Source organism: Artibeus jamaicensis, unplaced genomic scaffold (assembly GCF_021234435.1).
Source record: "Artibeus jamaicensis isolate MK-2021 breed Jamaican fruit bat unplaced genomic scaffold, CSHL_Jam_final contig_477, whole genome shotgun sequence".
Lineage (NCBI taxonomy): Eukaryota > Metazoa > Chordata > Mammalia > Chiroptera > Phyllostomidae > Artibeus > Artibeus jamaicensis.
The window spans coordinates 8,007,097-8,034,230 of NW_026521854.1; the positions used below are offsets into that span (position 1 = coordinate 8,007,097).

Genomic DNA, 27,134 nt, shown 5'->3' on the forward strand with positions numbered 1-27,134 from the left:
GCTCAGTCCTCACCAACGCTGACTTGCGATTGGTCGGCTCTTGTTCAACTCCCCTTTCTTCTCGGAACTTCCGCTTCTGGTTCAATCGGACGTTTCAGCTGTAACGATGATCGGAGACATCCTGCTCTTCGGGTAATTAAGGGGACTAGAGGCTGGACAATAGAGCCCGACGGCTCTATTTGTTGGGGGCGGCTTAGGTAACCGTATTCTTCCTCCGCAGGACGCTTCTGATGAACGCCGGAGCGGTGCTTAATTTTAAGCTGTGAGTAGGCTTCGTAAACCCGCGGCCCCAGCTGGCTACCCGTGGCCCCGCCTCCGCGAGCGTGTGCCAGCCCCACGTCGCAGGTCCCGCTCCCAAGTCTCACTCCGCCCTCTGGCCCTGCTTGCAGTCTGGTCTCTGCCCCATCGCAACTTGAGATCGTGACACTCAGTTCCCCGGGGACTCCTCTTCTCACACCCCGAAGAGCCTCAGGCCCTAAAAACTCATCCCTAACCTGTATTCAGGGACTAGCTTCTTCACCTTGTCCGTGGCTGTAATGGGTGGGGCAGGTGGGCTCTCAGAGAGGGTCATCGAACCTCTGGAGGTCACAGCAAGTCAGCGGTAGGGCTGTCTGTGGCTCTTTGAGGCCAAGGGACTGGGCGGTCCTCGTGTGCCATCGAAAACGGACGCTGCTTCTCTTTGTAGGAAAAAGAAGGACTCACAAGGCTTTGGGGAGGAATCCAGGGAGCCTGGCACAGGTAAAGCCTCCTTTCTGGATTCTGGAATTGGTCCATTTCAGAGGACAATTCTTGCTCAAGTCCTACCCCAGTTTTCTTTTTAGTTGTGTATGTGTGTATTTGAGAGAGAGAGAGAGAGGCATGAGGATGTGGTATGCCTTCTTCCCACCTCTGCCACCCACTTTGTTCTACTGCTAGAACTTGGTGCATAGATCAGCACACACATCACTTCCTACAGTTATTTTTCTTTAAATATGCTGTCATTTGGTTAACATCTCCCCTTCCCCCTCACACTTGACCTTAAACTCCAGAAAAGAGGCTCCAGCTTGTCAGCTTGTTTTGGCTCGTTCCTAGTGTGTGATTGCTTGTTTAGTATTTGTCTTCCTGGAGAACTTCGTAGGACAGGGACCCCTGTCTCTGTCCTCCCCGTGTCCCCCACACTTAACTCCTGCCTGGAACAAATGGGTGGCCTTAATCAGAATCGGTTGATGACAGGCGAGCCCATTTACATGATCCTCAGCTCAGAGAAAGGCCTTGCCAAGCAGTGCAAGGGGACATCCTGGGGACAGACCCATCTCTGTCATTTGAAGTCCATGCTGGGCCAACACTTACATAGATTGTGTCGCATACAGCTTACTCCATAGGGTAGATACTACTGGGCTTGTCTAAAACGTGTTCAATAAGACCATGTGCTGATCAGACACCAGGACGGTACAGCAGTACCAGGTAGCTGTCACGATGGGTTGCTGTGATAATTTCTGAGCTCTTGCCTGGTGTTCTGCGTGTACTTCAGAGCTGTGGTCTATAGATGACACTTTGGGTAGCATCCATGAAGGTCACCTGGACCAGTTCATTTCATTCCAGAGGCCTCGGCAGGGCGTTTGTGTGGATTGACTCAGAACCCCAGAGGAGGGTTCTGAAACATAGGTCTCTGGAGTTTTAATGTACCAGATTGCCTCCTCTTGGAGTGGTTTCTGTTCCTTGGCAGCAGAGGGGACTAGAGTAAGTTGTCATCAAAGCAGAACTCCTGTTTTACTTGACTAAATTAGTATACTTTCACTTGCAAATACTTAAATACCAGCTCAAAGTGATTAAAGCAAATTAAAGCATCCAAGGGTGGAATTGTCTTTAGGCACACCTGGAGTCATGGAACACAACATGGCTGTGTTCCAATAAAACTTTATTGGTGGATACTGAAATTTGAAATTCATTTAAGTTTTCAATCTCACTGAATACTCTTAATTTTTTTTAACCATTAAGAAATATGAAAAACATTCTTAGCTCTGCAGCCACATAGAAACAGGTGGCAGGGACTGGTTTTGGATCTTGAGCCGTAGTTTGCCAACCCCTGCCTTAGAGGACTCTGCTTATATCTTTGCATCCCAGCCAAGGAAGCCTGGCAGAAAACAGTAGTTGGAGCAAAAGTCCCAGGGCTGACTCTCACTGGGCATACTTGAGTCCTATGCTCCTCCCTGAGCCAATCAGAGGCTGGGATCCTGGTGCTCTCCTAGGATTGGCCAGTGGTAGCTACAGCCTGAGTACCCAGGGTGGGAGATCAGAAGAGACCCAAAGGAAAAGGGGAGCTGACACTGGAACATGGGAACAGTGGGTGTGGGGTCGGCAGAGACCACAGAAGCAAGCACCTATAGCTGTGACAGCAGTAATGTTAACAGTGCTTGTAAACATGCTTTCTGACTTTCCAGGTGACAACATCCGGGAGTTCTTACTGAGCCTCAGGTACTTCCGAATCTTCATCGCCCTGTGGAATGTTTTCATGATGTTCTGCATGATCGTGTAAGTCAGGTCTGCCCATCTCCTTTACTGCCGTTCTGCGTCGTTCTCCAGAATGACCCACCTGATGGTCAGTCTCTGTCTTCTGAGCTGCACTTTGGTGTCACACCTTCTGCCTTCAGAATAAGAACTCTCCAAGCTAGACAGGAAATGGGTTTACAGGGTTTAAGCTACACCACTGTGGTCTAGGCTGGAACTTAGATTGGAACATGGTGTTCTCCAAGTCCTGGCTGTGTCTAGTACGTCACCAGGGGCTGCCAAAAGGTGCCTTCCCCAAGCCTGTGGCCTGGTCATCTCTTGCCAATTCTGCTGTGCTTAGTGTATGCTTAGCATATGTCAAGGTGAAAAATGGTTGGACAGCCATCATGCTGATGGGACCTGCTCCTGCCTTGCTGGAATCCTGCAGAACTGTATTCAGACTAATTCTCTTTTTATGCCTTAAAATTTTATTTTGTTTTTATGCCCTTTTTTATATTCTTACTAGTCTAAAAAAAGTCCAATTGGGTTGGTTTTCCTTCCAGCCTCACGCCATATTTCTAATACTACCATTAATGAATTGTGAGACTCAAAGTAAATAGACTCAGGATTAAAACAGCAGAAGAATCTAGAGTTCTGGGCCATGCTGAACCTATCTCATATGCTTCTCCCAAAGAGGAAGAGAATGAGTCGAGATGCTAAATTTGGAGTTGCTGGGTGGTCCTCATTGCAGCTGGCTGTTTGAGGAGCCATTTCCAGGACTTAAGAGATGAGAAGATGAGAGCGGTTTCCGGTGCCACTAGGGAGTGTTTCTGGGTCCGGAATGAGAACTATGATGGATGCCCAGAGAGGCCCCTTTTGGGAGCTCAGATGAAGCCTGCTGAGGCTCAAAGAGGGCTGGTGAAGAGATCGAGGAATTTGCAGATGAGTATGGGAAGTGTGACCAGGACTCACTGAAAATAGAACACTATAGGGGTGGCTCCTCTGTCCTTCATCTCTCTAGGTTACCCCCTATCCATTCATTTATTCATCCACAGCCACCCACTGTGGGCTGTGCTCTGGGGTCACAGCTGAGACGAAGACAGCCATAGTCCCTGCCTTTAGCGAATGCACAATGTAACGGGTGAAACACAGAGAGAAAACAAACAGGAAAGAGTCAGTTGTGAGGTGGCAGGAATGAGGGAGTCTCCCAGTTTAGGAGGCAGTTAGGAAGAGGCTCTTTGTTAACATGCCATTTAAATCCAGAATGATAGCAAGCCCAATTTACAGAGCTGGGGGAAGCAAGGTAGTACCAGAAGCAGCATGTGCAAAGTTGTCTCGCCAGGGAAGAACTTGGTGTGTTTTTATTGTTTTTATTTTCTTTCCATTGGCTTTATTGTCCTTTTCTTCCTTCACTGCTCATCTTCTGGCCTGAGACCAGGATGGTAGCCTCAGGCTCTGTGCTCTCCCAACTCAGCCCAAGGCAAGCTTGATCAGTAGCCCAGTGTCCTGACGTCATTTCCTATGAGCAAAGTCTGATTGACCTGGCTAGGTGTCACCCAGGTTCTAGTTGGATTGAAGGTTCCTCATTCCAGCCTGCCCACTGAGGTCGGGGCTCAGCAAACTGCAGCCCACGAGCCATAGCTACTCCCTGCCTGTTGTCACTAATGAAGTTTTACTGTCACGTAGCCATGCTCACGTCTGTGACTGCTTCTGCACTGAAGCAGTTGGGGGCATTGTGGCAGAGATTGCCTGGGCCCACAGAGCCTGGACTGCTTACTGCGTGGCCTCTCACAGAGGGTGCTGACCCCTGACCTAAGCCAGCTCTTCTGCAGGGGTGGTGAGTGAGGGAAGGTTTTCTCCAGAAAGAGCTGTCAGGCAGTGACTGGCTTTTCCAGGATATTAAAACACTGGAAATCACATACATGTCCAAGAACAGGGGAAGAATCAGGTCACCTAAAGGACATCCATATGACCAGCTGTCATCTGTGAGTGATGGTGTGCCAGAAGTTATGTCTACACTGGGGAATGTTTTGAGAATAAAGAAGGCCGACGTTACCTGTATGCATACTGTGGCTTCAGTTGTGACTAGCACACAGTAAACATTGAATAAATGCTGGTTGGGTGCTGAAGTCTGAGATGGAACCACTTCCAGTAAGGGATTTGGAAGGATCAGACTGTCCATGGGTGACTATAGCAGGGCCTGAGGGATGGTTTGCTATTCTCTGTACCCACTTCTGTATTGTTTGAGCTGGGCTACTTTGGACATATTTAAGAGTCATGAGAAACTTTAGATATGGAGAAATGTGCTTGAATGTTTAGGGACTGAGAGTACTGATATCTGCAACTTAACTTTCAAAGACATCAAAAACAAAGGTAGTCAGGTAAATGGATAGATGCGCAGTAAAGCAAAGCGTCAATTGCAGGATGTAGGTGGTGCATATGTGGGTGTTCACTGAACCGTTCTTTGAACTCTTCCATTTGTTGAAATCTTCATAGCAAAATATTGGAAGGAAGATAGGGAGAAATTGAGGGTGGCAAACCACAGAGAAGGGTAAATAAGGGAAGAACGGAAGCTGGTTTTCACAATTCAAGATTCTGTAGTGTGTTTGTAGGGTTCTGCAACCATCACCACAATCTAATTCTGGAATACGTTCATCATCCCCAAAGGGAAGCCCCATTCGCACTAAGCAGTTGTTCCTGTTCCTCCTCCCCAGCCTCTGGAAACCACTGATGTACTTTATGTCTGTTTTGGATATTTCATATAAGTGGAATCCTAGAATATATAGCCTTTGTGCCTGGCTTCTTTCACTAGCATAATGTCTTCTAGTGTCTTCAATGTTGTAGCGTGAATCAGGGTTTCATTTCTTTCTATGGCTGAATAGTACTCCATTATATGGATGTGCCGCAGTTCGTTCATCCACCCATTAGTTGAGGATATTTGGGATGCTTCCTTTTTTGACTATTATGAATAATGCTGATAGGAAGATATATGTACAAGTTTTTGTACAGATTTAAGTTTTCATTTCTTCCTGGTATATACCCAGGAGTGGAATTGCTGGGTCATATGGTAACTTCTGTATTTATTCTCGAATAAGCTCCAGACTGTTTTACAAGGTGGCAGATCTAAAAAGAAAGTGTTGGTCCTCTTGGTGGTAAAGTGTGGCTTGTACTGGCCAGGAAAGACCCAGTGGGGCAAGAGAAATTGCTCTTGGAGTTGGGGAACTGATTGACTGCTGGTCAGCAGCACTTCCTCCACCTTTAGGATCTGGCTTGAGTGGTTGCGGGCGTGGTGCTGGGCCCCCATGTCCTAGGAGCACCGGGTAACAGCACCTACGGTGGCCAGCCCCAGGTATGGGGTGTGGATGCTGCTGCAGGAGTTGTAGTACAGCCAGATCCAGAGGTTCTCACCTGAAGCAGGGACTTTTCGAACACCTGCGTGCAGCAGATGATTTCCCCTGAAGATTACTTCTTCTTCAGCTGAGACACAAAGTACCAGAAGCGGGACTTGGCAACAACATGATTAGGTGCAAAGATGCTCATGCGGCAGAGGGGAGGCGTGTGGCACTTGGGGGTGGGCAGGCCGCGCCCCATGGCCTTGTACTCTCGCAGTGTGCCCACGGCCTTCGTGGTGTTCCCTCTGCATTCACAAAGCTCTTGCCCATTTTTTAATTGGGTTATTACTGAGTTGTAAGAGTTCTTTCTATACTGTGGATACCAGTCCCTTATCAGATACATGATTTGCAAGGATTTTCTCCCATTCTAAATGGTTGTCTTTTCCCTTTCTTGAAGGTATCATTTGAAACACAAATTTTTTTTTATGTTGATGAAGTCCAGTCTATTTTTTCTCTTTTTGTCACTAAGAATTTCATAGTTTTAATTTTAACAGTTAGGCCTGTGGTCCATTTTGACTTAACTATTGTGTATGGTATGAGGTGGAGATCCACCTTCATTCTTTGGCTCGTGGTGATCCAATTGTTCCTTCGCTGTTTTTTTTAAATAACCTTTTTATTTTGGAAAATTTAGATTTATAGAACCATTTCAAAGATAATACAGAGAGTTCCCATATGCATCTTATTAACAGTTCTGTGGGTTTCCCCAGTAGGCCTGTGTCATAACCCACACACCCGTTTCCAAACCTCAGGGACATTTATTGTAGTTTCCAGACCTTTCGTCTTCCAGATTTTCTTCAGTGAACATAGTTAACTGTAATCACTTGTTTACTCAAAGGTCTTTTTTTTTTTAAAAAAGATTTTGTTAATTTTTTAAGTATATAGCTCAGTAGTGTCAGATATATTCATAGTGTTGTGTAACAGAAGAGTTACTTATAAAATGAGAAAATGGTATACAATAATCTTAAAAGCAAAATAAAATATTATCTTTAAAAACTTTTGATTTTTTTGATTTCAACAAGAAGGGGGAAGAGAGAAACATTGATTTGTTATTCCACTTATGAGCTCATACTTATGCATTGATTCTTGCATGTGCCCTGATGCGCAAGAATTGGGGATGTGGGATGAGACCAGAACAGGACAATGCTCTAACCAACCGAGCTACCCAGCTACCCAGCTACGGCCAAAATATTTTCTAAAAGTGTTTTCAGCTTTGGCTGGTGTGGTTCAGTGGGTTGAGCGCTGGCCTGCGAACGAAAGGTCAGCAGTTCGATTCCCAGTCAGGGCACATGCCTGGATTGCGGGCCAGGTCCCCAGTGGGGGGCGTGCTAGAAGCAACCACACATTGATGTTTCTCTCTCTCTTTCTCCCTCCCTCTCCTTCTCCCCCCCTCTCCCTGCTTTCTAAAAATAAATAAATAAAATCTTTTGTAAAATAAAAAGTGTTTTCAGAGTGATTGATAGCTTTCCATTCTCACAGGAGTTTCTGCCCTTTGAATTTTCCAGGTTGTTTGGCTCCTGAGCTCCAGATACGGAACTAAGAACACGCCTTCCTAGATGCCGAGTCTCTTGTCATTCCTGATAACTTCAACAATGTTTCTGACTGGAAAATCAGGGACCCAGAAAGCCCAAGCTTGTGGTGGGTGGAAAAAAATGTTCGCCAAGATGCGCATGGTTTCCCGGCCACATCACTGTTTTTTCTGTAAAGTCATTTTCACTTTGGTCTCTGCATTGAAACACTGCCTACTTAAGGAGTCTCAGGAGGGAGTGAGGGGCTGTGATAACATTCCCCATAGAAAAGGTAGTTTTGATCAGAGTGGATTCTCTCTTCCTCCAGGCTTTCAGTAGAAACACGTTTCTGGCTATTTCTTGCTGTATTTTTAATAACCATTGCTTTGGTTTGAATTAAACAGATTTTTAGAAATCATTTATTTCTGAAGATCTGAAGCAGAAAAGTTGGCTTTTAAGTTTGGTGGAGACTCTTTATTTGACCCTGTTTGTGAATAACAAAGTTTATTGTTGATAGGTCTGCATCCAAGTTCCTTCTCTGTCACGTAAGTTCTACTTGGCCACTCAGCGTAGCTGTCACCCCAGGACTTTAAGAAGGAAGTATTACTGTGTTCCCACGGAAAAGAGGTGTGGAACAGCTGGCAGGGGCAGACAAGTGTTTTATGAGAAATTTTGCTTAGTTTTGAAAGCACTCTGTTAAGGAGCCATTAATTGTACAATTAAACTTTTTTTTAAAGATTTTTTTGTTTTTAAAGAGATGGGAAGTAATGTGCAAGAGAAACATCGGTCAGTTGATTGCCTTGCATGCCCCCATCCAGGGACCTGGCCTGCAACCCAGGCATGTGCCCTGACCAGGAATTGAACCCGCGGCCCTCCATTGTACAGGCTGGTGCTCAATCCAATGAGCCACACCAGCCAGGGCTGTACAGTTTTTAGAGTGAGAATGATTTATGTGGTAATATTAGGACCTAGTTCTGAAAGCTTGAGGCTTTTGGGTTTGTTTTTTAAGTGGGGCATTTCAAGGTTTAAAAAATAATGAGCCTCAGTTGAGCATTTTGCACAGAAGCTTTGAAAGAGAGTCTGGTTTAATTGCCAAATTGAAATGCTGGTGGTCAGCACCTGGATCCCATAGGTGTTTGATTTGTCTGTTGTGGTTTTTGAAATCCTGACTTGTAGGTAAACCTGGTGGGAGGAAAAAGCCAACATGCAGGGTTTTAGAACTAAGTGAGCATTGAGCGTTGAAAATAAAGCTCATTTTCCCAAAAGACCTTTTGTTTTACATTTTCAACCAAGAAGTTGACTTTCAACTTGAGTAATTTTGATTAGGCTGTGTGAAACACCTAGGGTTCATTTTGGAGGCTGCCCAAAAGGAACAATGTTTCTTTTTGGATTCTGCTCAATGAATGTTGGACAAAGATGGACAAATAAGATTCTGACCTGGCTGCACCTAGAATAGAAAGGGCCATTGGTAAAGGTAGACTTCACTAGACTAGGATCAAGTCTACTTGTACTACTGCTCGGCTAACGTCATTGTACTTCATTGCTTCTGTAGTTTATTCCTTTTTCAAATCTGTCCAGGCATCTCCCCATGGTTTGTAAGTATCAGGGCGCATAGCCTAAGTCTAGTTTTGCCTTGGCCTGAATTCTTGGAGCAAGAATGGACGTGCCAAGATCGTGGCTGGTCATTCTTCAAGATGTGTGAATGGTGTGAGGAAACCTCTGCCTCATTCAGATTCACACTGAGGTTTCAATGAGGCAAGGCATTTGTGTGTAATGGGAATGAATTGTTCTCAGAGAAGACAATGGAGTCATTGAGATTTTGTTTCAATAATTGTATTTTTTCCCCAGAGAACTATTAGCTCATTGTTAAGTTCTCATAAGCAGGGTGGCTTTGGGGAATGCATGTTGGAGCCTGCAGTACATTTTGAAACCACATATCATGAATCCTTAGGAAGCTTTTCAGGAACACTTACTGGTACCCAAGTTTATCATAGGTTGAATTTTGGGTGCATAGGATCCCACAGCATTTAAGTGCTCATGCTCAGGCTCAGTTAGATAAGGGGTCAGATTTCACCTCTGGTCCTTGTTGGAGGGACCTTGGCTAACTGCTTCCCCTCTCTAAGTCTCAGTTTTCATATCTCTAAAATGGGCTTGAAAGTCACACTCACTTGGGTTTGTTACAAGGTTTGGCGAATTTGAACTTGGGCCGGACTCTTGAGCAGATGCCCAGCACTGGGTAAGCGCTCCATACCTGATACCTGTGGGTTTCCTCATTGCCCCGTTTTCTCTCTTCTCACCCAGATTCACTTGTTCAGTCCACACCTGCGCCATGAAGGGGCGATCACAACAATTAAAAAAATTGGAAACAATTTCCAGCATGGAAAATCTTGACCCATCTTCTCATTCTCTATACAGTGTTTTTCTTATGCCGGTCGGTGTACACCACATAGTTCCCATAGTGGGGAAGGCAGTTCCGGCTTTGCTGCTTTCATTGCAGTGTCACTTCCTTCTTATTTTCTGGGCTGCCAGAAAGGCTTCATGGTTCTCATTTTTAATGACTGTGCAGAGTCAATAAATCTCTCTTTAAGCTAGGCCTTCTCACTTGATTCACTTGTACTTTGTCCACTGTTATAAGTGTCACAGCTGTCACCAGTGGTAGGACCTTCACTGGCTTCCCTCACTGATACTTCCAGGAGCACTCCAGTAGGTGACATTATTATGTACCACCGATATGGCTTTATGGCCTTCATTTATTTTATTTTGTTTTAGTTTCTTAATTATCAGTGCATGTTTATTGTAGAAAAATTATAATACAGCTTGTTTCTGTATTTTTCCTATAATACCATTCTTAATAACTGCAGATAAGCCATTATAAGGATATATTAATAATTTAACCACCTAACTGATGGAGACTTGAGTTGTCTCCAGTTTTGGTGTGTTATAAATAACACTGCAGTGAACATCTCAGTGTATATTCCTAGTGGCTTTTTGAGGTCACTGTTAACAAGAGATCCACCTTGACAACTTCAGGCTAAAAATGCCAAAGAAAAATGTATCTTGGACAGCCTATGTCCTTGTCTTTATTTATTGTCCATTTGTTCAATCATTTATTCCTTCCTACCTATGTTTATACATACATACCTACCAAAGGACTTGGTTCTAGATTCCTATCAGCTCGTCAAGGGTGGGTATTAGGCAGCTTCAGTTTAGGGTGGGGATTAGCTGCTTCAGTTTAACCTCTGAATAAGGAAGTTTTCAGCTCCACCCAGATAAACTATTTGTGTAAGTGACAGCTGTTGACATGCACCAGCTGGCTTTCTGGTCCAGAAGGATCTTAACCACCATCTAAATAATAAGCACCCACTACTTGCTCTGGAGTGTGTTACCTGAAGTTGCTGCTGAGGTGAGGGGCTGTACCTGGAGAACAAAGAGGAGCCCTCAGTTTGCAGCACCCACCCTGGCTGCAGACATCAGGGTTCACATTGAACATTCCCCTTGGGGGTTCATATTGGAAACCTTTTGCTTCTTTCACCCATGTCATCTTGAGAATGGAACACATCCCTCTTTTGTGTGGGTTTCTCATAGCACTTCAGTTCCAGCTGCTCTAGAGTAGAAACTGGAAACCATTGAGGCAGCCTGCTTTGTAAATAAAGTTTTATTGGCACACAGCCATCCATGCCCCTTTGGGAATGTGTTGTCTGTGGCTACTTTGGCTGCTTTTCTGCTATAAGGGCAGAGTTGCTACTGGAGACCATCTAGCCTGCAGAGCTGGAAGTATGGCCTATCTGACCCATTTATAAGACAAACTTGCCAGCCCCTTAGCCAAGGGAATGATGGAGAATCTCAAGGTGCTCCATTTCCCCAAAGCCACTCAGGTAGAATAATTTGTGTGCCTTGTGGCCCAGATTTTAATAAAGACATTTGCAAACATGTTTTTCAGACTTGCTGAACACCGAGCCAGCCATTTTCAGGTGATACATTTAATAGATCAAAACCCAATTTAATGTCTCAGTGGTTAGAGGCAAGGTCCCTCCTGGACTCCCTGCTAGTCTTCTGAGCAGCAGCTTGAAGTGATAATGAGATTGGCTGTCCTCTGAAGTGCTTAGATCTGAAAAGCCAGCAAGACTCATTAGTGAAGCATTTTCTTTTCATTTCAACCATTTCATTATTTTTTTAACCAAATTTAAGTTTATGAAATATTGACAAACCTCCTGATGTTTTCCAGTGTTGATGAAAGATGTAAGCTCTTTGTGCTTAAAGCAAAAGGCATGCTTTTTTTTTTTTAACGTAAATTTGACTTGTTTTGTTTCCACCCTTCCCTTGACTTTCATTATTATGCAGAGGAAAGCACTTACTAGCTTCAGGCCCCTCTCTGGCCCTTGAGCATTCCTGCAAGTAAGAGTTTGGTACTAGCAAGTATTCATGGATGAGACATCGGGCAAAGGGTCTATAGCAAATCAGAAATTCAAAGTGCACGTTTTTTCAACAAAAAGAAATGGCAAGAATTAGGTCAGCGTGAGGCTCCGTGGCTTTCTTTTTGTATTGACTTAGGAGTCAGCACACTGCTGCCCATGTCTGGCCGACCACCTACCTTTTCACAGCACAGGAGGGAGAACGGTTTTTACCTTTGTAAATGGGTGCGGGGAAATGAAAGGAAAGTCCTGGGGTTTTTGTTCATCAATAAAGTTTTATCGGAACGCTGCCATACCCAATCATCTTCGTGTCATCAGTGGCTGCTTTTGAGCTGCAAGAACAGAACTAAATCAACATAAGAACTGTCCAAACCTGTAAGAATTTCTAATGAGTTTATTTGAGCCAAACTAAAGACAGTTGCCAGGAAGCAAAATCTCTGATTGAGAAAATGCTCCAGGGAATGGCAGTTATCACTTTATTTTATACATCAGAGTCGAAGATGTGAAGGGATTACATGAAGTCTACTGGTGACAGATTAGGAAGGCAGGAGAAAGCAAGTGGGGAAGTGGGGTGGGTATCTCTGGAATTGGATAAAGAGCAAAAACAGACACTTCTATTACATAGGTGAAACAATGACCAGGATAACAGTGACAATGAGGGCCTCTTGGGTGTCCTGCTCTGGTGGGAGATTGTGCCTCAGGGGTCTGGTAAAAGGAAGTCACCCTGGCAGTCCAAAGGTCCGTTATTGTAGATGCAAAAAGACAATAGACAGGCCTAGTTAAGGTAAAGATTGACCTTTTGTCAAGAAAGATACTGGCCTAGGACATGACCATCTTTCAAGACTCAATTTTGGCTGGAACGTTTTAGTTTCATAATATCTTGTATGGTTGCTTTAGGTCTCTGAGTCTCTAAGGCCCCCCATGCAGGCCTTCCCTGAGCTTGTCAGGCTAAATATGGGCTCCCAGAGTATGGAGTCTAGACTATAGACTATGCTGGGGAAGTTGTAGAAGTTTTTTTTTAGGGGGAATAAAGCTTCATTGCATCTAATTATAGTTTAGCGTGCAAATTGAGGAAAAGTGGAAATGAGGGTTGTGGCAAAAAGGAAGATGGGGGTCTGGCCCAGACCTGGGCTCTGTTACAGTGCCTTGGCGGGGGGCAACACTGTGGCCTCTCTGCACCTCCACGTCCTCTTCTGTGGTATGTGACGGTGAAGGAGAAAGCTTTGACATGTGCCTCTAACCTGTCTGACACAGGGCAGGCCCTCAGTAAATGGCGTTGTTTTCATCAGTGTCATTACTTTTATTAAAAGACATCCCTGACAGGGTTTTATGAGGCTTAAATGAGATGGTGTCTTAGGCAGCTTGAACTGCCATGATGAAATATCACAGACTGGGTGGCTTAAACAGACATTTATTTTCTCAGCGATTCTGGCTGAAAGTCCAATGTCAAGGAGCTGGCAGGGTTAAGGTGAGGCCTCTCTCCTTGGCTTCTAGACGGCCACCTTCTGGCTGTGTCCTTATGTGACCTTTTCTCTTTGTGCATTCCTGGTATTTCTCTTCTGGTAATGGTGTCTATGACATTGGTTCAGAGGCCCACCCTTGTGACCTCATTTAACCTTAGTTATCTTTTTAAAGGCTCTGCCTTCAAATATAGTCACACCAGGGGTTAAAACTCCAACATGAATTATGAGAGCACACAATTCAGTCTACATATAACAGATGGTCAAGGGTCTGACCTATTCAGCAGCTGTTAGTTATCTCCTTGGCTAATAGTATGCTTCGAGGCATTACTTTTTTTTTTTTTTTTTTGAAGCTGACCCTGAGAACTGCTACAAAGGGATTTGCCTCCTCATGTTCCGTTGTAAAGTATTTGTGTGGAAGTGGATGGTGGCTTCTACCCTGGTGTCTCAGACTTTGGTGGCCCGTGAGTTCCCTGGGGGTCTCAATGAAGTATGGGTTGGATTTAGCAGGTTACGACCCTGCACGTCTAACCAGCTCCCAGGGATTGCTCATGCTGTTGGTTCCCAGGCCACTGAGTAGCGACAGCCTATGCTGTACGTTAAGTATCCACTAATCACATGTGCGGTTTTTTTTGGGTTTTTTTTTTTCAGTTTCCATCTGAATTAACTAAACTAAAACCCCAACCCCTCAGTCACAATAGCTACATGTCAAGATCAGTTCATTGCAGAAAGCTCTAACTGGGCAGTGCTGCATGTAAAGGAGAGGATGTAAGCCTTTTTTAGTCAAGGGCCTGCCCAGTCTCACTAGGGCAGCTGTAACAAGTGGCCACCAACCGCATGGCTTGAGACAGCGTGAACTTGTTCTCTTAAAGATCTGGAGGCCAGAAATGGAAAATGGTTGTCACTAGGCTATAGTCAAGGTGTTGGCGGAGCTGGTTGCTTCTGGAGGCTGTGGGGGAGGATCCCTTTCCTTGCCTTTTCCGGCGTTTAGAGGCCACCCACCTCCTTAGTTTATGGCCCCTTCCTTCCTGATGTCCCCAGCACACAGGAGGTCCTCACTGCTGTGGTCTACCCCAAAGCCCAACACCAGAGCCAGTTCCAGATTCAGAGCTCCCGGTTTTCAGCCACATGTCCTAAATGTGACAGGACACCCCAGGGCATCTGGGCTAGTGCATGCTCATCAGAGTTATATTTCTGTTGCAAAACATCCGAGGCACTCAAAGTTGAACAAGCAAAAATTGTAAATGGCTTAAGGCAAGCTTTGCCACCGAATGGCTTTGTTGCAAACTTAAGGGAAGACGTAGCCTTCAGAGCTTTGAGATTCTGGAATGAATGGTGGGGAGAGACCCTGGGCCCGTGCTTGTCCTGTCTTTCCATGGGGAGTTGCACGCTGCCCCCCGCCCCTGGACATCAGTTTCTCTGTGACAGGGATGGCTTAGGCCCAGGTACTGCCTAGAATTTGTGAAGCCTATGTTGTGTTTGTAGGAAATGCCTTGTGGAGCATGTTCCCTCTCATCATCTTGCTTCCTGTGTTTTGGGGCTCAGTTTGGTCTCTGTGTTTCTGAGAAGTTCCATTGGTCGGTTTGGTGTCTTTTATCATGGCTTCTGTCTGCTTCCGTCTTCCTGCCCTCTTTATAGCCTCCCTGTTGATTTTTTTTTTTTGGACATCTGTCCCTTGACCTTTGTCTGCTCCTCAGGGAAATGGCTTATACCTGATTTGGTTCATGTGCTTCCCTGCAAATCTGGGAACCCTGGGTTCTAGGCCAGAGTCTTCACGTGCCAAAAATCCAGCCATGTGAATTTGGCGAGATCACTCTTAGGAGGAAGAACCAGGTCACCTAGTGGGGTAGTTAGGTGACCAATGTGAAAAGAGCAGAGAAAACTTACTTAGGGACAATGAAAAATAAGGCTGGCCAGGAACGTGGGCAGCACAGGAAATGTGTGTCGTGGGTGGTATGTGAGAAGAGGGCCTGGAAAGTCCAAGGGCTTAGGCGAGATGAAGGGGGAGACCACTGAGTTTTTGGAGCAGGGTCCAGATTCAGACCATGTGCTGGAGAAGGCTGTCTGGAGCAGAAGAGGCCAGTCCTGGCGAAAGCCACAACAAATTCATGGTTTATCCTGCAGTTTCTTTACTGAGAAAAAAGTGATCTTATTTTATTTTGCTAGACACTTAAAATGTCTATCAAAATCATTCTCTAGAGAATTAGAAGTTACTGATTTTGTTTCTTTGCTTCATGAGCGTAATTGAGAGAATATAAAACTGCACTAAGCCAGATAAAAGCCTCTAATCTAACAAGCAGACTATCACCGAGAAGTAATCTAATCACAGGAATAATCCAATAAAGTGATTGATTTGAGCAAATACATTTTATTATATTTTAGCAAGTTTTTTGAGGTCTTTAAGAAAAAGAAAAAGAATAATAATTTTGTGACTACAGACCCAAACAGACAAATCAGTTTTATAATTTCCAAAATATATGTTACTTGGTTTGTTTTCTGAAGAATGAAATATAAATGAAAAGGGGATGGTTACAAATGCCCCTGTAGCTCCTAGAAAAAGCTAGGACAACAGTAGTAAAGTGGAGTCAGAAGAGGGATTGACCTTTTATCTCCTCTGTACGTGTGTAGCTGTGTGTGCTATATTGTTTTTATACATGGTTATTCTTTATCCTGTACTTAACTGAAAGAAGGTCACTATAATAGAGAAGATAATCAGAGTCAAAAATAAAAAGAGCCCTGGCTGGTGTGGCTCAGTGGATGGAGTCGGGTGCCAGCCTGGGAACGGAAAGGTCGCCAGTTCGATTCCCAGTCAGGACACATGCCTGGGTTGCAGACTAGGGCCCTACTTGGGGGCATGTGAGAAGCAGCCAATCAGTGTATCTCCCCCACATTGATATTTCTCTCTGTCTCTTTCTCCCTCCCTTCAAATATTTTTTAAAAATAAAATAAAACATGAAAAAGAACTGCCTGGATACATGTGTATAGCAAATTGAAGAAGAGAGCAGTCAGCAGGCGAGAGGATTAGAGCAGGGCATGGGTTCAAGAGAGGACAGGAGTGCAGGAGACACGTGGCCAAAGACAAACAGGAGCAGCTGGGGGGGGGGGGGGCGAGAGGAGCTGGGGGTTAAGTAGCCATGGAGGCAGAAAGAGCAGTTCAGAACAGATCCCACCTGGAATCCCAGGGTATCTTGGGAGCTAAGTAGCCCTGGGTGCATCTCCTCACCCTTCAGCCTCAGGCTCCTCCTTGTGGGTCATCTGAGGATTGAATAGCAGTGTCTCAGCTAGTTTTGCGTAACAAATGGCCTGAATACAAAGTGTCTTAAAATATATTATTTAGTTATATTTTTGTGGGCAGGAAATTAGACAAGGCATCTCAGCCAGGATGGTGCAGCCGTCTGGGATTAGAAGTTTGGGGTTCAGTATTCTCTGTCTTCTAGTTCCTCATTCTCCCCTAGAGGCTTGGACCTCTCCCTCATGCCTTCCAGCATGGCCACCAGATTCCGACATGGTGGCTCAGTATTCCCAGGACTGTGAAGACAGATGGTACCAGGCTGACACCTCTTCTTTTTTTAATTATAAGAGAAAATGTATTTAGAAAGTTACAGAGGTGGTAGGAGTGAGCCAGCTGGGTTGCATGGGCTCAGGAAACAAGTTGCAGAGGCAGAAGAAAGGCCCTTGGAGTTTAGGAGAGACAAAGGAAAAGGTAAAGCCCTTGGGGGGGAGTAAGGGGGAAGAGAAAGGAGAGAGAGAATGAACAAACAATAATCGAGAGGGTTTTAAAGGGTGAGAGTTTAGGGGAGGTCTTAGGGAAGATCTCAGCAGAATATTCATCAGCTTTATGCTCATGCACCAAAATGAGATTTATTCCTCTGATTTCATCCATCCTTGGGTGTAGTCGGCACAAATGGCACCAATTAGATTTAAGCTATTTACCCTCTGGTTAGAGAGGAAAAGTGGAAACCATTTACTCTTAAGTGTCCCTGGTCGGGGAAGATTGGATTTTGTGATTCACTAGATAGCTGTAAACTCCTTGGCCCTTTAACTATCAGTTTCCTGATTCCATTTGCCCTGGTTTACTAGCCTGCCTCATTTCCAACCCCCCTCCTTCTCCCCGGCTGATACCATCAAGAGATTCTATCCTTCAAATCTTTTGGGGGTGATGAGGGAGGATGGTAGGTCTTTAATAACTGCTTCCGGCTGACAAGATCCATGGTCTCTGCCTACACAGGGATGGAAGTCTCTCCCCACCTGATCTAAGGGGCACAGGGGAGTAAGATCCCAGACTGGAACCAGGAGGCAGCACATGCTTGTTCTAGGAAATGTGGGCCTGCAGGCAGAAATGTCAGAAGAAAAATCTCCTGTTTCTCTCCCTGTCACCAACAATTTATGTAAACGTTTTGGTTTCTCCCCTTCCAGTATTTTTTTCTATGTAATATATATATATATTTAATAAAATTAAAATTAAGATAGTGTATATAGTTTATGTATTGCATTTATCAGTTGACATTGGGGACATTTTTAGGTTTTTCTGGTTTCATGTGGCTAGCTTATCTAGCTACTACCCATCTGTCTATGTCCACATGTCCTTTTATTTCTATTTTCAAAGTTTAATGTACAGCTTGGTGAGTTTCTACATGTGCATACATCCATAGGACAAGACCACTGCCCCAGTTGGAGTTACACAGTTCTGTGGACTCAGAGCCATAACCTTTCCGTTTCCACAAATTGATCCCATTTATTTACATACTCTAAACACTTAGGTTGCTTCCATCTTTTTCTTATAAATGATGCTGCTGTGAACTGCCTTTTACATGTGCATGTGTCTACATCTGATTGCTTCCTTTGGATACATTTCTGGAAGTTGTGAAACACTGGGTCAGAGGGTATGAACATATGGAAACACTCTGAATGCCTTCTTGTCAAACATCTTTCCGCATCCTCCTGTCCAGAATGGCTTTTCTCCACCTTGGGGTTCCTGCTGCGCTTTTCTTGGAGAGTACAATTAGAGTATTGTATGAATGTGCACCCGCCCTGCCCCCCCCCAACTCCATTCCAGTGTTTGGCTTCAAAACTAGATCCTCAGGAGCAGGCTTTATTCATTTTTGTATCCCCCTGGCTTAGAGGCATGGTAAAAATTGAGTTCTCCCGTCTATCTTTGAAGCCCTTCCTAAAAGCAGTGGCACCAAAGGGCTTTTCAAAATCAGTTGAAATTGGTTTCACTTTTAGAGTAAACAGGACTTGCAGTAAAACCAAGCAGCACTCTGAAACCCATCTCTAGGTACTTCTCAGATCATTGATATGGTTGAACGAGTTAATATATAAGGTGTTTTTAAAAAATTTCCACCAGACTGTTAAACTCAGAGCTAACACATGGGTCAAAGTGGGGCGGTGGATTTGCTCACATTTGTCTTCTTATTAATCGCTGGGATACTCACATACACTATTGGGGGTAAATCCAGTGATTTCCTCCTTTAAATTGCCCACCTCCCAGGGTTTTGTGTCAAAAGCAGCTACAGCTGCCTTCACTTCAGGTCAGCCGTCTCCCTACTATTGCCCCTTGCCACCACGTGGTGTCGCTGTTGAAGACTGGTCCTGTGAAGTTGTGGTAGCTGTGATCCCCTTGTCTGGCCAGAGAGGAGTCCACTCCCTCTCTGCCAAGACTGCACTGGCAAGCACTCAGGCTCCTGAAACTACCTTCCTCTCCCTAATGTTTGGGGGCCACCTTGCTAAAAGTTGAGGCAGCTTTACCAAGGACATTGCAAGCACAAAAGATCTTGTGCTCACAGGATGGCGAAGCCAGTGCTCAATGTAATCATTTAGGGACGTATCACCTGTGATATGCAAGCGGCTTCACCTTGATCCCCACCTTTGCATAACATTTCAAGTATCTCTTCTCCAAAGCAGAAAGTTGGCTAGGTGAACTATATCATGGACTTCAGAGAAGCTGTGCCCTAATATTTTCAAGACTGTTTAATGGTGATCTTTACCATGATGAAGCGTACTTTGTGTATCAGTAAGTTTTTGATGTTGTTGATAGGTTCTGCAACTTTTAAATGAAATGATGTATAACAAAACCAATCTTATCATAGGCTGATAAAAAGTTCCTGTGGCATCTTGTTATAATGAAAACATTTTCATTACACACATGCATCCTCATGTGCACATTTATTTAATAAAATATTTTTTCATTTGTTAAATATTGAGCCCCTCTGTGTGCCAGGTCTGTGGAGTTGCACTGCATAAATGTGACTGGGGATGTGTACAGCTATGGTATATCTGATGAGATGTTCATTCACTTATTTCACAAATATTTAATAGCACTTTTCTATCCACTGGAGACATGGAGTTGGCATCTTAATGTTTCTTTTTAAAGAGAGTAGGTAAGTTCAATGCTTTCCTGTTTTCTGACCCATGCAAAATGTTGCTTATTTTGGTATCATCCTTTTTTTTGTCGAGAATTTTTATGAGTTTGAGCCAGACTGACGACACTGTCAGCAAGGAAGATCTCCAATGTTCCCCAGTATAATCCTTGATTAAAAATAAGATACTGAACATCTAGTTAGAAATTAAAAGGAGAGGCAGGGCTAGCTTATACTTTGGGGAGAGCTTGTTTATTTTGTTTATCTCAAGTGAGATAAAGAATATTTCAAAGTGGGTGGGTTTCCAACTTGGACCATGTACACAAAGCACCTCATTGGAAGAATAACTGAAAGAGAACTATTTGGTCTGTGTTTATTTTCCCCAAGTGTGATGTAAAACTTTTCACATCTGCAGAAACAGCCACAACCACGTGCTGGAACAGCCGTTTTTGCAAATAAAAATGCTTCCCAGAAGCATGACAAATGCAAGACTAACAGGTGTAGCACAGATCCAAGGCGCACATGTGTTTCTCATCAGCTGCCTCTCTCCTGTTTTAAATCTAGGTCTTCCTGTAACAACCAAAAATGTTATTTCTCCGGAGGCTGCGGCTAATAATCCACTCAGTCTGCCTTTCCACCCCTTTTCTCAGAACAGTATTTCTAGTAGGCTTCCAGAGAGGGAGGAAGTCAGCAATGAAAGGAGGCAGTAAGGGGGGAGGGGCGGGTGGGGGGCAAGGGATTGGGAGCCCTTAGACTTTATATTAGCAATTCTGGGTTTGACCTATAACTTTGGGTGACCTCGTGCCTAGTTTCCACCTTTGGGAACTGTTTGATTCAGAAAATGAGGGTTTCGGGTTTCCAGCCTACACGCCAAGCAGGGTGGAAGGGTCTCTTTAAACCAGTGGTACTCAACAGGGGGAGATTCTGTCGGCCCAAGGGGAAGGGGAGGGGGAACAACCCCCAATGACTGGAGACATTTTTGGTTGTCGTCACCGGAGAGCGTGCTACTACTATCTAGTGGGTAGAGCCCAGGGATGCTGCTCGACACCCTACAATGAACAGAACGGCCCTACATTACAATGATCCAGTCTCAACTGTTACTGGGACACACGTTTGCTTCCTTGGGATCAGCTCAGAAGGCTGGCTTTCAAGCTTTTGCAGCTGGAGAGGCGGATCCTCGGAGAGGCTTCTCTCACGATTTTCCGGACAGGACAGGGACTCAGATGGAGCCCCCTGGCAGACCCTTCCGCACGCAACACAACGTGGACTTCCGTCTCCCTCACCCCCAGGAATGCTGATCCCGGCAGGGACGAGGAAGAATCTGACCCCTGAGCTCGGAAAACTTGGCAGTTTCTCATGCCCGCAACCCCCGTCACCTCCGTCAGTGAGGGGACGGCTTTCCTCCCTGGAAAGAGGTCCTGCCGCCACCCTCCTTACACTGCAGCTCTAAGGCACTGCCAGCAGCAGTGTTCAACGCTTCCGCGCTTTCCCCGCGTTTCCGTCGGGAACCTCCACCTAGACACGGGCGGGGGCGGGGCCTCTAGGCGGCAGCCGTTACCCCTCCCAACCGCCTTCCAACGGCTCACCAGGGCGGGAGGTGGGGCTGGGCGGGCAGTGGCTGTGCGCCTGCGTGCGCAGGCGTTCAGGCGCGGGGCGGGCCCTCAAGTAGCCCCGCCCAGGTCTGACAGAGACTGCCCGCCCCATCTCCCAACCTCCTCAGCGTGGCGCCGACGCTGCGTGCGGCGCGGGTTACCCAGAGTGCTCCGCGCGGGGGCAGCTCACTGGAGTTTGGTTCTCGAGGCGGCGGCAGCAGCGGCGGCGGCGGCTCCGGCAGCTCCTCCTCCTCCTCCGGTGGCGGCGGCGCCCCGGGCCTGAGCCCCGGCTCCGGCTCCCCTCTCCGCCGCCCCGCGCGCCCCCACCTCCCCCGGCGCCGCAGGGAACATGAGGCTCCGCTCTCGGAGGCCGGCGAGTGAGTGACCCCCGTCCCCCGCCTCAGCCCGCCCGCCCGCTGGCCCGGCCGCTCCCCCCCCGCCTCGCCCAGGCAATGACAGCGGCTCCGGCGTCTCCGCAGCAGATCAGGGACCGGCTGCTGCAGGCCATCGACCCCCAGAGCAACGTAAGTAGTCGCCGCGCAGGCCAGGACCGAGGCCTCGTGGGCCCGTGACCCTCCCCCTCCCCAGTATTCCTCAACCTACGGCTCCAGGGGACCCGTCCGAGGCCCACCTTCCTACGAGAGCCGCTGCCATCTCAGCCTCTTGCTCCCCGGGCCCGGGCTGGGGGCACTCGGTACGTGAGGCCGAGGCTTACGTGCGGCCTGGTCGGAGGGAGCAGACGGATCTGAGGACAGAGCTTTGCCTCCCCTCCTGCTCCAGGTCTACGACCCTCACTGTTTCTGATGGAGCTTACCCGCTTCGCCCTTCCCCAGAGACCCGAGACCCCCGGGAAGCCCTCCCGGCGGGGGGCGGGGGGAGGGGAGGAAGAAAGGCTGAGAGCAACTGGTGTCCGGGGTAGAATTCGGGCAGTCCGTGTACCACCAGTGTCTCAGCCTTCTGGGTGATCAGGGAAGTCCTCCTTCTTCTCCTGGCTGGAAGCACCTTGGCTTCGGAGGGAAACCCCCGGCCCTCTTTGACCCTAGACGGGAACCCAGGGCGCCTGGAGAGGCACTTGGATTTTGCGAGTGGACATGCCTTCGCCGAATCCCTCTTGGGGTCACTGCCGACGGAAGACAATATTGGGAAAGGTGGGATCCTTCATGTTGCCTTTCTGGGCTCAACTGCCCATTGCGTCTCTGACCAAGCCAGAGCCCTGGTTTTTGGTAGGGAATTAGAGATGATTCTTTTCTCTTTCCCCCAAGAACCCTGTTTCTGCTGTCCCTTTTCCATACCTGGGGGTCCCAGCCTGGTGGTTTGTGACCTAGAAGGTCAGGGTTAACCCAAGGATGTTGCTTTCTCAGATGTTCCTCCACCGAGGCTACTGTTTGCATAGGGATCTCCCCTGCCCCCTCCGTGTGTTTAGGGGAAGACTTATTCTGTTCTCACATATTCTCCAAGGGGTTGTTGGCGATAGGGGTCATTTTCCCCTGTGGCAGGAGCAGGTTGAGCAATGGGAAGATGGTATCCAGGTATGCAGTGAGCCCCTGAATGTGCTGAGAGACCAGGAAGTAGCCATTGCGATCACTTTAACATGATGGGGATAGAAGAAAATACCATCTTGGGCTTGGCCAGGTAACTCGGGTTTCTCTCACTGTTGGGACTTTTGCTTTTCCTTTATGTGAGCTTGACTAAATTACTCCTAGTGAGTTTTAGCCATTTAAAAAAAGTTCACTTTGCATTGTGCAGTTTTGGTAGAAATTGAGGAGCTATGGTCTGCTTTATCTTAATCATAGGTAATTCTCTTATTCCTGGCCCTCAGGTCCCATTAAGATTGACTTGGTGTAAATTGCCTTTAACAAATGTTGTATACATTTTTGTTAGGACTTTGGGGGTGGAGTAGGCACAACCTATATAAAACCGTCCAGAATTTTTGCAGTAACTGGCTCTGCTACAATTTTCAAGACTGAAATATTAGGGAATAAAGCAAGTGACGTAAAAATGTAAGCCTTGATGACTTTTGCATCTTTTGTGAGGTCTGAGTGCAGTTTCTTGAATGCCATGTGCTTGTTTGCCTTCCAGAGAATCTGAGAATGGTTGAGAGGTTAGCATGATCCGTAACAACACTCAGGCGAGTTTCAGGATCAGAAGGTGCTTTGATGGGTGGTCATAATTTTTTAGGTTAGGTGGGGCAGTGACCTCAGGGGTTCCAGTGTGTGTACAGGTATAATCAAGATGGGTTCCTAGGAGTAGGGGAGGAAGAGGGCTAGCCAGAAGCTGGAGAAGGGAACAAATCAGCTTCATGTATCCTGGCACATGCAGGAACCTTACATCCATATGAGCCAGTGGCTTTGTTACATTGGCATAGAATTCAAGTTTCATGTGTCTTGGTTTGGGGGACTCTAGTGATGGGTGTGCAAACAGCCCTACTAACATAAGTGATTAATAGAATTGGGAAGTTGTCTTTTTGAATATGAGCGATGATGAAAGTGCCTTCTTTAAATGCTACCATTGTTAGTGTTCATGAACATCATTAATAACCATTTGACTGGAGCAGGACATGGAGCAAACCATGTATAGAAACTCAGCCGTGGCGGAATATGTTGCTGGTGGAAAAATGTGCAATAGTACGGCTGGGTTGTAGTTACTCTCTGTTGACATGGGCCCAGGTGAGAGTGAGGTGGCTTCAACAAGGCACTGCTGCATACAGCTGCTCTTCTCTGCCTTACCCAGGTATGAACTCCACTTCTGGATAGTTAGTTGACACATATTTAAGATACTCATGGAAAAAAATGGGGACAGAGTTGAAGAGCCAACACTAAAATTAAACCTCTTCTGAGAGAAGTGACACAGAATTGTGTCATGTAATGCTTGTCTTTGTAGACATGCAGTTATGGGTAACAAACAGCTTTTTCTTGAAAAAAATCAATGTCAGGGAGCCGACCTAATATCCACAAGGATCTGAAAACTTGGGGATGTAACATTTACTGACAAAGGAGTTCTTACGAGGAAAGTTATTTCTTTGCTCTAAATTCTAGCCTGTGGGGTATTTGAATTTCTACACCAGCAGTCCTGAGTTAATAATTTCTTCCAACTCAGTACTGAAGTAAATCCTCTACACTCCTTTTCAGAAAGCTACTAACAGTTTTCCAGAACAGTCGAGGCTTTACTCTTCTCGTGGTGTGTCAGTCCAGAGTGTTGACAATCTCTCTGATGTGCAGTGTGGGCATTTGTCCCAGCTTAATCTTGCTTCGTTATGGATAAAGTTGAGGGCGGTGTCTTCTCCCACTCAAATCAGAGTCAGTCCATCCCAGCACAGTCTCCTCAGCCTCAGCCAGTGATTAGATTCCTGCTTGTATGGATGCTCATTGTTTCTTGAAAGTTCAGGCTTTGTCTTTCTGATCAGAAGGCAGGCTTCATGAGCATGGTTCATTTATCTTTTCTCTCTAGAGCAGAAGCATTAGGTGTACCTTGTAAGCTCGGGCTAAACTGACTCACCCCTAGAATCCTACTTGGACCTATGACTGAGGACTTACTTTGGAGACTTCTTTTATGAAAAAGCCCTTGTGACTGTTACAGGCCTGGGGATTCAGTCATAGAATAGTCTGATGTGGACCTCTGTAGAGCCATAAGGAACATGGATGTTCATCTGGCATCTGAGAAAAGGTCTAAGTGAGATGGTATAGTGTGTACTGCAGCCCTGTGACAAGCCGAGTAACAGCATAAGGCAGGCCTTGACCGAGAGGGTGAGCATTCCTGTATTCAGAGCAGGGAGAGGCCAGAGAAGACACTGTGGGGAAGAGGGACTTGAACTTGCCCTAGATATCATTGTAAATGCCTCCCAGAAGTCATGCTTTCCAGTAGGAAACTTCAGACATGACTTTCTTCCTTACGGTTCTACAGACATCAGGTGCCAAGAAGCAGTGACCAAGGGGCCTCTGCAGAGAGACATGCAAGAAGGATAATTTTCCCACCTAGGAATTTGAAAGTTAAGGTGCTGCTTAGGTTCCCCAGGCTGCAGTTCCTCACCTGCAAAGTAGAGCAGACTCTGGAGTATACATCCCATAAATCTCCTTCTCCATCCATGGTTTGGGGTATGGAAAGGGCAACTGAGGTTGACATGAATTGTTTTAGAAGTTTTTTCTTTTGATGCAACATGCATGTGTGAGCTTTCTAAAATAGCACAGATATGCACACTTCACATGACTTTGTACAGTGCTTTAACAGTGTCTCTTGCTTTCCTCAACAGCCCTGCGAGGGAGGTGGTCTGAGCGAGGCATTTCCCCTGTCTGCACAGTGGCTGTATGTGCTGCTTAGTGTGTCCTATGTCCAGGAGAGGACAAGATGCTTTTGTTTCCTCCTGAGTTCATGTGAGGTGACTGCCCCAATATTAGGACCTTGCCCCAAGTTATTAAGTGACGTGCTTCCAACTCTAAATGCCATTGCACTGCTCTCAAACTTGGTGAGATGCCTTCTGAAGAGGCCCAAGAAGACAATGTCCTTGAACTAGTAAAAAGATGTGGGAGCCTCTTCTCTCCCACACAAGTTTATATGTGACTCCCAGCTGGGTTAGATTTGCCGGTGACAGATCTAACAAACAGGGTGACAGTATTAGGTGGCCTGTCCCAGCATCGTGTTATGGTTTCTCCTAGGGACAGAATCCTGGGCTAGACACATCATGGTATGGCATTTGCCGGCTGTCATGGAGTTTTCATGAATCTTGTTCCAGCTTTGTTTTCTGCTTCCAGATTATAGCAGTTTTGATGTTAACTTAAATTTCCCAAATTCAGTGATGTTCCTGTCTTTGCTCTTCATACTGTAGTCAGGCCGATGAGGAGAGCAGTGTTGTGTTTTATGACTGTGAGAAATAGGCAGGTAACAAGTGTCTGTCGTGAAGCTGGTGTGTGTCCTTGTGAGTCTCTCTCCCTCAGAAGGAGGTGGACTTTACATTCCGTCTTCACGGAGGTCTCTGGTTGGTCCTCAGAGGTGGCTTTCCTTGGAGTGGGTTTTCCTGACTGGAGGACAGTCCAGGATCAGCCTGTGGGGAGGGGTTTTTGTTCTGGTACAATTTTAAAAGGCCTCACGGTCACCTGGGCTCTTGGACTCAAGATGCAGCTGTGTGTGGCAAAATACACACCTCGAGGATTCCAAACTTGGATTCAGATGTAGGAGGGGAGCGGGCTCGCCTATGTGACTCGATTCTGGTGTCTTGGTGGGCTTCTGCTGAGATGGAGTTCCAGATTAACCAGAACCAGGCCCCCGCCTCTCTCTAGGTGTCTGCAGTCCAGTGGGTAGGTCTCTGGTCTCCCGCCCAACCTCCAACTGTAAATTGTTTTCTGGAAGCTGGGGCTTTGTCTCTGTCAATTGAAGTTGTACCTTTTCTCTTTATTCCTGGTGGTGGGCTGTCTGGAGTTCACATGGCCCTCTTGGAGCAGCTAGTTGTCATAATGGGTAGCTGAGATTATGGTTCAGTGGATGGCAGTGTAGGCACTGCATCTTCAGTCCAGCCTCATAGTGCCTGCACTCAGAGCCCCCTTCTGAAACAGCTTGTGTAGAATGGAGCAAGAATTGACATAGTTTCATGAACTGGGGAGATTTTCCTGCATAAAGAAGGTCTATCAGTATTCTGCATGCCACCTTTAAAATTGCTCTCTAAACAAGTTCCAGGTCTTGGGAGGCAATACATTTACATCTCAATCACCAACTGATACACACTGTTTATGGACAAATATGGTAAAACTGGAAATGGAGGTTCAGCAGTTAAATAAACATTTCTAGCCAGTGCTTATGTTCTCTGGATGTGAAGGGTGCAGACCTGGTCATGCTTGCCCCTTACCTTCCAGGGACCTGGAACTTCCCTTGTAGGGAGGAGGGCAGGCATAGAGTGTGCACATGGACTGTTTGGGCTGGGGGTGGGGATCTGGGGTCAAGGCAGCCTTACAAGGCTATAG

General features: G+C 46.2%; 2 protein-coding genes and 1 pseudogene across 4 annotated transcripts in view; 2 read left to right on the forward strand and 1 right to left on the reverse strand.

Annotated features, from left to right (window-relative positions):
- Positions 1-43: 43 nt before the first annotated feature.
- On the forward strand, positions 44-16,198 carry SMIM7 (small integral membrane protein 7). Its single transcript, XM_053668117.1, has 5 exons — positions 44-132; positions 221-262; positions 686-738; positions 2,421-2,511; positions 7,361-16,198. Exons 1-5 carry the CDS (start codon positions 107-109, stop codon positions 7,374-7,376), a joined length of 228 nt encoding a protein of 75 aa, XP_053524092.1. The 5' UTR covers positions 44-106; the 3' UTR covers positions 7,377-16,198.
- Positions 2,580-6,663, reverse strand: LOC128627861 (60S ribosomal protein L18a-like; annotated as a pseudogene).
- A 5,173-nt stretch (positions 16,199-21,371) lies between the features above and the next one.
- Positions 21,372-27,134, forward strand: part of MED26 (mediator complex subunit 26) — a 45,213-nt gene continuing 39,450 nt past the window's right edge. Inside the window, exon 1 of one of the 3 annotated variants that reach the window (XM_037141939.2) lies at positions 21,372-21,710. In XM_037141939.2, the coding sequence (XP_036997834.2) occupies positions 21,639-21,710 (72 nt within the window). In that variant the 5' untranslated portion in view covers positions 21,372-21,638. Of the gene's footprint in view, positions 21,711-22,506; positions 22,819-27,134 lie in introns of those variants that run through there. The other 2 variants (XM_037141940.2, XM_037141941.2) reach the window with 2 other exon arrangements.